The following is a 9,871-nucleotide window of genomic DNA, read 5'->3' as shown; positions in this document are numbered from 1 at the left end:
CGCTCCGAATGCCGCGGGACCGCCTCCTCCCGCGCGCACCTACGTGCTTGCGTACCCACGGCCCCTCCCAACCAGGCGCCTTCCCCGTCGCCTCTCTCAATATGTCCGCAGACCGGAAGCGGGCCTTGCGGTCCCTCCCCTTCCGGAAGCAGCTGTCAGGGTGATCCGCTCAGAGGGCGCAAGATGGCAGCGGCCTCGGTGACCGTGGCGGTGGCGGCGGCGGCGTTGGCGGCTGAGCGGGCGGCGGGCGCGTCCTTGTCCTTTCGGCGAGGCCCGGCGGGGGCGCTGCGGTTGCTGCAGGTGAGCGAGACCGGAGTGTCCGGGAGGGGAGGGGCTCCGCAGCGGTTGGCCTCGGGAGGCGGCTAGTCCTCAGTGAGGAAGAGGGGGAAGGTGCCGGCCAGTCCTGTACTCCGCCGTCCTGGCTCCGAGGAACGTGGCTGCCTGGGCGGCTGGGTCCGACCCTGGAGCCCATAGCTGTCAACGTTTCCCTTCTTTTAAGGGAAATTCCCTTATTCCGAATAGGATTCCTTGCAAGAAAAGGGAAAAGTTGACAGCTATGCGGCCGCCCCGCTCCCCATCTTCATTCCTGACCTCTGTAGCCGGAGGGGCGGACTCTGCTTGCAGCGGCGAGGGGCTGGAGGGGCAGAGGCTGATTTGGAGGGGGCATTGAATGGCAGTGTTCATCGACTTGGGGGGAGGGAGTGAAGGGCCCTTGGCCCCTAGGAGTTGGCTCCTATGTCTCCACTCTCAAATGGGGGGGAAGCACCCACCACCAAATGCTATGGGCAGCTGCAGCAACGGGAAGGAGAGAGCAGCAGCCGTAGTCTGCCAGGCAATGGAGGAGGGCAAGGGGCCCCTACCAACTGTGTCTGCATTGCTTCAAGCGAGGCACCCTCAGTCCAAGTCCCCCCACCTGTAGTGCAAAAGAGACATAATGTTGATGGTAGTAAACTCTGGCTGGCCCCAAGCGCATACTTGTCTCAGAGATGGAACTGTTTGCCCAGCTGTGCATGCCTCTTGCTCAGGTCTCGGGTCTCCTTTCCTTCTTCCTTGGTGTACAGGTTTGCCGCAGGGCACACGCAGCAGCTGCCGCCGCCGCTCCTGACACACAGACAGCCACCCGCATTAAGAAGTTTGCAATATATCGGTGGAACCCAGACAACCCCGGGGAGAAACCTCGTATGCAGACATATGAAGTTGATCTGAACAAGTGAGTAGTGCTTTGAAGAAGGGGCTGGACAAGACCCCTCTGCCCTCCGCCAAGGGATGTTGCCCACACTTGGGTGCTCCTGTGCATCACGTTATACAATTATAACATGTTACACAACAATTTATATGTTATGTAACAATTATAACATGTTATACAATACACACACAGCCAGGAGTATACATACATAAATGCATAATCCCAAATATCTCTTTTTGCCTTCAAATAAAATGGCATCCATCTCTAAATCATGAGAATGAAACGAAAACACAGAACAAGTCCAAGGCCAAGTTTAGCTTGTGGTCAGCCCCAGAGACCCTCTCCAGTCACATAGCAGGAAATTCTTCCTGAGGAAGTGGACTTGTCAAAAGAGCCAATATCCATGTATAAAAGAAAAAGGTCCTTTACAATAGATTCTGGTGTCAAGGTATCCACCATTTCAGGCCGGGCCAGGAAGGGCAATTATCAGGTATTGTCAGCCATCTCGATTGACAGACTTGTCATGTATCTGTGATGTTTTGGGGTGGTCTTTCTGTAAAAGGGGGGTGAATACTTTCTGAGGTTGGGGCTTCTCACCTCTCTCACAAGGCAGGGTAGCGGGGAGGGACTCTGTTTGCAAACGGAATGGCCAATAAAGAAAAGGCAGCCTTGCTTTCTACTGCCTGGTCTTTCCTCCATTTTCGTTTATTTCTTTGACCAACAAGGCGATCCATTGAGGGAGGGGAGGGCTGTATAGCAATTATAACAGTGCAATCAGTGGCAGCAAGCAAAGGGCGTTGGTATCAGGTGTTGAGGCACAAAGATGAAGGTGCCTTCAGTTTGGCAACCCAAGATGGAGGCATTCATCAGAGCATGGGAAAATTGTAGCAGGCACCTTCAGCAGGGCCACACGTTAAGTCAGGCCAACTTAGCACACAGAAATGTAGCTTGCCTCCAGCTGGACTTTGCTTCAGAGCAGCCACTTCCTGCTTTTCAAAAACATGTGAATTACTGCTGCTAGCAAGTGACCTGGCATCATATTTGGTGGCTTGGACAGGTTGTGACCTTGCTGTGGTAATGCAGTGACATCTTTCTTCTGTTTTAACCCATTTCCTTTGCTTTAAGAACTCACTGTGGAGAGTGTGTAGTGGGGGGCCCATATAAAGAAGGAGAGCAGTGGACTTAGAGATGAGCAGAGAACTTGGTATTTCTCTTTCTAGATGTGGACCGATGGTTCTTGATGCCCTGATCAAGATTAAGAATGAAATGGACTCCACCCTGACCTTCCGCAGGTCTTGCAGAGAAGGTAAACTTGTGCCTTGTTTGCTGTCTTCTGAGAAGCCCAGGTGGGCTCAGGTGAACGATGGTCAAGGCAAGGCCCACCTCCAACCTGTTCACATCACAGCCTTTCTGCTGTCAGAGCATTTGAGCAACTTGATTTAGGTTGGCCTAAATGGGAGAGAGCCACCTCTCTCCATCATCTGCTAAAACCTTGTGAAGAGGCCAAATTCTAAAATCAACACATGGCAGCTTTTGCAAGTTTTGAGGTTGAGATGGTTAAAGCCCGTCTAACCAGACTTAGGAATCAGAATTGCTTAAAAAGAAGAAGAAGAACAGTTTGGATTTGATATCCTGCTTTATCACTACGCTAAGGAGTCTCAAAGCAGCTAACATTCTCCTTTCCCTTCCTCCCCCACAACAAACACTCTGTGAGGTGAGTGGGGCTGAGAGACTTCAGAGAAGTGTGACTGGCCCAAAGTCACCCAGCAGCTGCATGTGGAGGAGCGGAGACACGAACCCGGTTCCTCAGATTGCAAGACTACCGCTCTTAACCACTACACCACACTGGCTCACCAAAAGATTAATGGTTGAATCCAGCTACGTTTTACTATGTTTAATTTTCATGGGGCTACTCTGAGTAGGACTAACTCCTATCAGCTTCAGCATCCTCTGACCCTCTGATGGCCATGACCGAGGCTGATGATAGTAGCTGTAGTCAAAAACAGTGGTTTTCAATTCAAAAGCCATGGGCTTTTGAAAATGTTGATATCTCTATGGTAATTATTGTATGTGAATGCTGCCATCGACCTCCTGGGTGGGTTATGTGGACCCCCTGGGGTGCATGGACCACCGATTGGCAATCTCTGGTATAAAACTCATGGAAGGCATCAGGTTGAGGAAAGTATGCTGGGACAGACCCATGACTGCCCAGGAAAAAAGGCTTTGGATATAACCCCAAAGCTCTTTGGGACAAGCGTTCTCTGTTGTTTATAATTAGATCTGTAATTGGCATACATAACGTGGCTATAAATAGCCCTGTTTAATAACATACTCTCTCCGCTTAGGCCTGTTGTAAAACAAGAAGCAAACAAATGCTGAAAGAGTTTGCACTATCTCTTCAAATTGCCACAAGATTAACTGCTTTTTAAGAGGCTTTGTGGAAAGGGAAGCAATGCTTCCTTTTGAAAAATTAAAACAGCTTTGATGTGAGGATCTTAGATGTAGGAAGGTGGAGATTTTGAGTAGGAACCAGGGAAGCGTCTTAGTTCAGTGGCAGAACATCAGCTTTGCATGCATAAGGTCCCAGGTTCAGTCCCCAGCAACTCTCAGTCAGTCTGAGAGAGACCCCTGCTGTTGTGCTGACAATGAACCCATGGCCTGACTTGATGTGAGGCAGCTTTCTGTATTCCTACGGCGGGTGGCAATGAGCCGCCGGCCCTGTTGTGACTTGTCCTCTCCTTGTTCTAGGCATCTGTGGCTCTTGTGCAATGAACATTGGTGGAGGCAACAGTTTGGCTTGTACCACAAGGATTGACACCGACCTTGGCAAGGTCGCCAAAATATACCCTCTCCCACACATGTATGTGGTGAAGGATCTTGTACCAGTAAGTTCACACCTTCTTTGTAGCCCAGTTGGCAGAAGGTAATGTTATTTCTCTGGAAGCAGGAGAACTAAGAAAATATAGCAGAATGTATTGGGGTGCCAAGTTTTTGTCTCTGAGATGGCCCCCTGCCCTTGTACAGGGGTGAGGGGCTCTGAGATGTAGGGGGCTGTCCAACTGGGCCCAGCTTTTGCCCCTTCTTGAGTCTGTTGCACTCAATAAATGCCTTTTCCCATTCCAGGACTTGAGCAACTTCTATGCCCAGTACAAAGCCATCCAGCCGTATTTGAAAAAGAAGGACGAGTCCAAGCAAGGCAAAGAGCAATACCTCCAGTCCATAGAAGATCGGGAGAAGCTGGTCATTACTCCTCTTTTCTTTTCATTCTGCTTCATTGGTGTTTTGGCCTGTCTTAACTTCTTCCCACGGGGAGGCAGCCTCTAGTATTGGCAGCTGCAGTCTCACCTCCCCGGGTCACCCCTCCTTCCTGTCCTGAGACCCCCATCACTGAGAGGCCTGCCTGGCTTACTCCACTTCAGGATCCTGCTCCTCCACTGTCAGAGGAAGCCCTCTCTTGTCCCTGCTGCTGCCCAAGAGCTCTGCTTAAGAAGTGCCTCCAGGAACTGTACCCATTGTGCACCAAGCCCCTGCCACTAGTTTTTATGGGCACCTAAGAAGAGCCCTGAAGCAGGATCAGGCCCATCTTGCCCAATATCCTCTCTTCCTGTGGTGCATCTTCGAGCAGGACAGGAGCACACACCACTCTCTGGCCCTTTGCTCCCCAGCAATTGGCACACGAAGGCTTCTTACCTCTGGCAATGGAAGTACTGCATAACCGTAGCCATCAAAACCCTTGTCCTCCTCAGTGAATTTGTCTAAATCCCCCTTTCAAGCCATGAATCTGCCCCACCCCACCTCAGCCTCTTTTTCCGCCCAGGAAGTTGTGCATCCTTCATTTTGCAGAGTGGCAGCTGCTCCTGCTGCTGCTCTGGGCTTTGAGGCTGAGATAGTCTAGGAGATGAAAATGGCCTCCTTTTCTCAAGGAGTCCTGCCTGGTCACTTGGAGGCAAAGCTGAGTTGCCTGGGGCAATTGGGCAGGGGTCTGCACATCGAGCCTGGCTAAAAGACCGGTGCAGTTCTTAGCGGAGAGGTGGAAGCCCCTCTCCCGCTTCAGGCCCCCAAGTGGCCTCCTTCAGCAGATCACTGGCCTTCCTCCCCTTGAAGAGTCTTACAGAGCCTTTGGGGCAAACCGAGGGTGGCTCATCTTCAAAGGTCCATCAGTCTGGAGCCAGGTGGGAGGAGGGCAGTTCCATTATGGCAGAGCCTGGAGCCTATCCCATTCATCTTCTCCCTTTCCTGGAGGGACATGTAACGAAACAGGAGCTGCAGTTGCTGCACACAAGTTGTGACAAACACACACACACACACACACACACACACTATGCGCAATTCTTGACTTACAGACTTGCCATTTGATGTGGTGACAGTGGTGCCCCGTCTTGGGTGGTTTCAGAAGACCTCTAAGTGACATTTCAGTGGCCCTGTCAGTGGCTGCTCCTTGCCACTGCAGTTTGGGAGGGAGCTTTCCGTGTTTCAAGGCAGCGCACCCCTGAAAAACACTTGCTAGGGAACAAACTGGCATTGTGGCAGCCCACCAAGTCCCTTTCCCTTGCTTTTGTTCACTTCATCGGAGGTTGTCTGGGTGGATTGGGACCCACACAAGGTGTTCCTCTGGTGGGGCTGTGCTTCATTTCCCCTCGTGGCAGATGCTAAATAGTCCTTTGACTCTGTGGCTCCTCTTTTGCTCTCTGCCAGGATGGGCTATACGAATGCATTCTCTGTGCCTGCTGCAGCACCAGCTGCCCCAGCTACTGGTGGAACGGAGACAAGTACCTGGGCCCCGCTGTGCTCATGCAGGTAACAAGACCAGAAGTGCCCACTGGCTGCCAGGGAATAGCCGGGTGGGGAAGCCCAGAACTCAATCCATCTTGCCAGTGGGGCAGGGAGACTCCTGCCAATCATCAGTGGGGTATGAGGGGAAGGGAGGACCAGGTACGGGGAGATGCTCAGTGGTTCTCAGGTTGAAGGAGGGAGAGGCTGTGATGGACAGGAGCCAGGGGATGCGTTTCTGGTGGGCTAGCAGGTGGGTGCAGAAGACCCTGGAAAGAGAAGAGGGAGTCAGCTGAATGGGCAAAATGTGTCATGGTGAAAGGCAGAGGGAGGGGGAAGGAGTGTCAGGCATTGCCTGGCAATTCCTGCCTCCCACCAGTTGGAATAAATAAAGAGACAGGACACCAAAATTTTAGGTTAATGGGCAAAATTGGCCACAACTTTATTGGTTACAGGTAAGAGCGGTATTGGCTTTAGGCATGGGTCCTATCAGACTATCCGGCATGAGAACCGGAAAGGGTTAACACCAGCAGGGGGAGCCCCTGAGATGCACATCCCTAGGCACTCACCGAGGGGTCACCGCTCAGGGGCGCGCTTTAGGCCCTAGCCTCCATAGGTTTCGGGCGAGGCCCCTGGAATCCTTTATCGGACTACCTTTAAATATTTGGGGGAGGTGATGGCACTCCTTCCCACCAACTCATCTGCATAATAATACCCTTACCAATGCCTAACTGCCAAACCAAAGGCGTTGTGACGATTTGCTACGAGGTAGGCGAAAAAACCAAATGGCTTTAAATGAATGCCAATTAGCCAAGTGGAAAAATTCCTACCAGACTCCTTGCTGCAACCAACCGAGGTTCATAGCAAAGTCCGAGGGAAAACCTAGAGGGTGGATGGGTGGGAAACCGCAGCTGGGGTGAGGAAGGAAAGGGGCGATCTCGGGCCGCGCCGACCTTAAGTGACCCAAACCCCGCCCTTGCAGCCAGCCGATTGGCTGGCCCTGGGGCTGACACAGGTTGCGCGGGGCTGCAGCCAGCCCCACGCAGATGTTGGTGGGCGTGAGCCTGCAAACCCTCCCCTCCTTATGTCAGCAGTAGCTTTAGGGAGACCCCTGGGCATGTAAGCCCCTCTTCTGTGCAAGGATTCACACCCAGCACCCTCTTTTCCTGTCTTCCAGGCTTATCGTTGGATGATTGACTCCCGGGACGATTACACAGAGGAGCGCCTAGCTCAGCTGCAGGACCCCTTTTCCCTATACCGTTGCCACACCATCATGAACTGCACAAAGACTTGCCCCAAGGTGAGGGCTCTCCCCCCTCCCCCCGCCAGCACAGTCCACACTGGGGGAATGGAGGGGAGGAAAGAACCTGCAGTCGTTTCTCTCCCCCTTCCCCCAGGGGCTTGGCCACAAATGCTGTTGGGACACTTTGAGAAGGACTTTGGGATGCTTCTGGCTCCCTGTGAGTCCAGCAGGTACTGACTCTGTGCGGCTGTTCTGGGCTTGTTTATGCAGGCTGCTCTGCTGTGTTTTCTTGGAAATGGGTGACTCAGTCCATGTGGGTCAGGGGCAGGTGGCGGCCAGGATGGGGAACTCGGGGTGTTGCTGCCCTCCCAGCAACCCCATCATGCCAGTCAGCAGGGTTGGTGGTCATGGACTTCTGCAGGTGAGAATCATATTCCAGCAGCACCTTGAGGGCTCTTGTCTCTCCCCATCTGCCAGTTATCGTGCAAAGGGATGAAGGGAGCTCCCTACCTGCTGCCACATTTCCATTTGCCTCTTGGATGTGCAGATGTTGTCTTCTTGTGTCGGACGTGGCATTGGGGTTGCACTAGCAGTTGAAGGACTTTCTCCACCTTTCCTGTTCTTGTTTCAGGGGCTGAACCCTGGAAAAGCGATTGCTGAGATCAAGAAGATGATGGCCACCTACAAGGAAAAGGCCGCCAGCGCCTGACATCCCTTCAGGGCCTTTGCTTCTCAGCTCCACTTACCCTGCCCCTTGCCGGAAGTTAGCTAACTTATATTTGCGGTGTGTCAGGCCCTGCCCGGTTTGTGTGGGTTTTCTCCACGGGCATTCATGTACGATGAAAGCTTGCAAGGATTAATAAAAGTCATTAGCAAATCTCTCTCTCTCAATTCACCTTCCTCCCCACCCTGTTTGCGTCCTAAGACTGATCCCCTCCCTCTGTCTCCTGCTTGCGGACTGGATGGGACTGAAGGTTTCTTTTTTTGGGGGGGGGGCGTGTTGGGTTTGTACAGAATGATCCCAAAGGGGACAGGAAGGTTGGGCGAGAGTGAGCATAGCGATGAGAAGTGTTTTATTATGGCAGCCTCTTCCCCCACAACTTGGAGCCCCAAATCCATCCTTGCCCCTAAAGCTTCCATATTGTTTCCTTTGGGGCTCCTGTTCTTCCTCTATGTTGACAGTCCAAGCCAGTTGGAACCCGCCAAACCAGTTGGAAAAGGTCCAGGCAGGTTCCAACTTGCCCATACCAATTTAAAGTGGCCTAGACTGGTTGGAACTAGCTCATACTGGTTGCAACAAATCTAGGCTGGTTTGAACTGGTCAAAGCCGTTTGAACCGGTCAAGACTGGTTTGCGCCGGCCGAAGCCAGTTTGAACAGGTCTAGGCTGGTTTGAACTGATCTAGGGTGGTTTGTGCTGGTTTAAGCCAGTTTGGCCGATCCAAATCAGTTTGAACTGGCCTTCCCCTCTGTCCCCGGAGATTGCGGGGCAGGCAATGGGGAGAAGCAATCTTCTCCCCGCTGCCCCTTGCTTTAAAACAGGTCTGGGGACAGAGGGGAAGGCGCGCGGCGCTTCCCCTCTGTCCCCGGACGGTCTCCATAGGAACGCATTGATTGATTTTCAATGCATTCCTATGGGAAACCGTGCTTCACAAGATGAAAAACTCGCAAGAAGAAAAAACTTGCGGAACGAAGCCTCCTGCTTCACTGCTAAAATCCGGCAGGTGTCGCCTTTGCATTTCTTCATCCATGGAGGATTTTTCATGCAAGCATTATACCACTGATCAAGATAGGGAAATTGATCTGGGTGGCCTCCTGGGTCCCTAGTTACTGAGACCCAAACTAGGCGGCACAATTCCACATCAAATCTACCTTCTGAAGGCCATTTCGGAAAGCCACTTCCGACCTCGGGAGGAGGTGGTGTTGCGGGCTTCACGCCCCCAACACGCACGCGGAGGCTGGCTCCAAGCCCCATGCGATCTGGGGAATCCTCGGCCGTGTCATCCCCAGGCCAGCTTTCCTATCCAAGGGGGAGTTCAGTTAACGATGCAATACCACAAGAACTGTGTTCTGTGAGGTATGCCCCCTTTGATCAAGCAGTAAAGCTTATTCGGCGATTTGACAGGGGAGCCCTGTTAGCTAAGTGTGACATTGAGTCTGCCTTTCGTCTTCTTCCAGTTCACCTGGACGTCTTCCGTTGGCTGGGTTTTAAATTTGAAGGGGCGTATTTTATAGATAAAGCCATGCCCATGGGATGCTCAGTAGCATGTGCAGCCTTTGAGACCTTTATTATTATTCTTTAATAATATTTATTACTTTTAAACCTTACAAAAAATAAAAAAGGAAAGAAAAAAGAAAGAATAAACAATACAATACAATATATACACAATACACAACACAACATTAACACAATAAACTAAACAAGACAGCAAAAACAATTTAAAACACACATATCATTTCAATATCATATCTTACATTCCCTTGTTTCAGCGACCTTCTCACACCTTCCTTTTTGTATTCCACTTCTATTAAATGTTTCGGCAATTCCTTTCCATCTTCCTTTATTTTCTGTCATAATAATTGTCTTAACATATTTTAACCTTATTTTCCCTTTAATACTCCAATGATCTATTTGTACTTAATTCCTTCTAACATTTCTACTAAAGCCGTATA

At 51.3% G+C, this 9,871-nt stretch overlaps 1 protein-coding gene across 1 annotated transcript; it reads left to right on the top strand.

Moving 5' to 3' along the window:
* The first annotated feature begins 140 nt into the window (after window positions 1-140).
* Window positions 141-8,080, top strand: SDHB (succinate dehydrogenase complex iron sulfur subunit B). The gene is made up of 8 exons (XM_083750320.1): window positions 141-300; window positions 1,062-1,210; window positions 2,407-2,492; window positions 3,935-4,071; window positions 4,310-4,426; window positions 5,882-5,983; window positions 7,134-7,256; window positions 7,831-8,080. The coding sequence occupies exons 1-8, from the start codon at window positions 184-186 to the stop codon at window positions 7,906-7,908; spliced, it is 909 nt and encodes a 302-aa protein (XP_083606446.1). The 5' UTR covers window positions 141-183; the 3' UTR covers window positions 7,909-8,080.
* Window positions 8,081-9,871: the final 1,791 nt, after the last annotated feature.

This window comes from Podarcis gaigeae, assembly GCF_964106915.1.
Source record: "Podarcis gaigeae genome assembly, chromosome: 8".
Lineage (NCBI taxonomy): Eukaryota > Metazoa > Chordata > Lepidosauria > Squamata > Lacertidae > Podarcis > Podarcis gaigeae.
This window is presented reverse-complemented; position numbering and strand designations above follow the sequence as displayed.

Excerpts from the sequence above, each read along its gene's own strand:
- SDHB (XM_083750320.1), top strand. The coding sequence starts at position 184 with ATGGCAGCGGCCTCGGTGACCGTGGCGGTGGCGGCGGCGGCGTTGGCG. Across the intron at positions 4,072-4,309 it reads TGGTGAAGGATCTTGTACCA|GACTTGAGCAACTTCTATGC; the intron begins GTAAGTTCACAC and ends TTCCCATTCCAG. Across the intron at positions 5,984-7,133 it reads GCCCCGCTGTGCTCATGCAG|GCTTATCGTTGGATGATTGA; the intron begins GTAACAAGACCA and ends CCTGTCTTCCAG.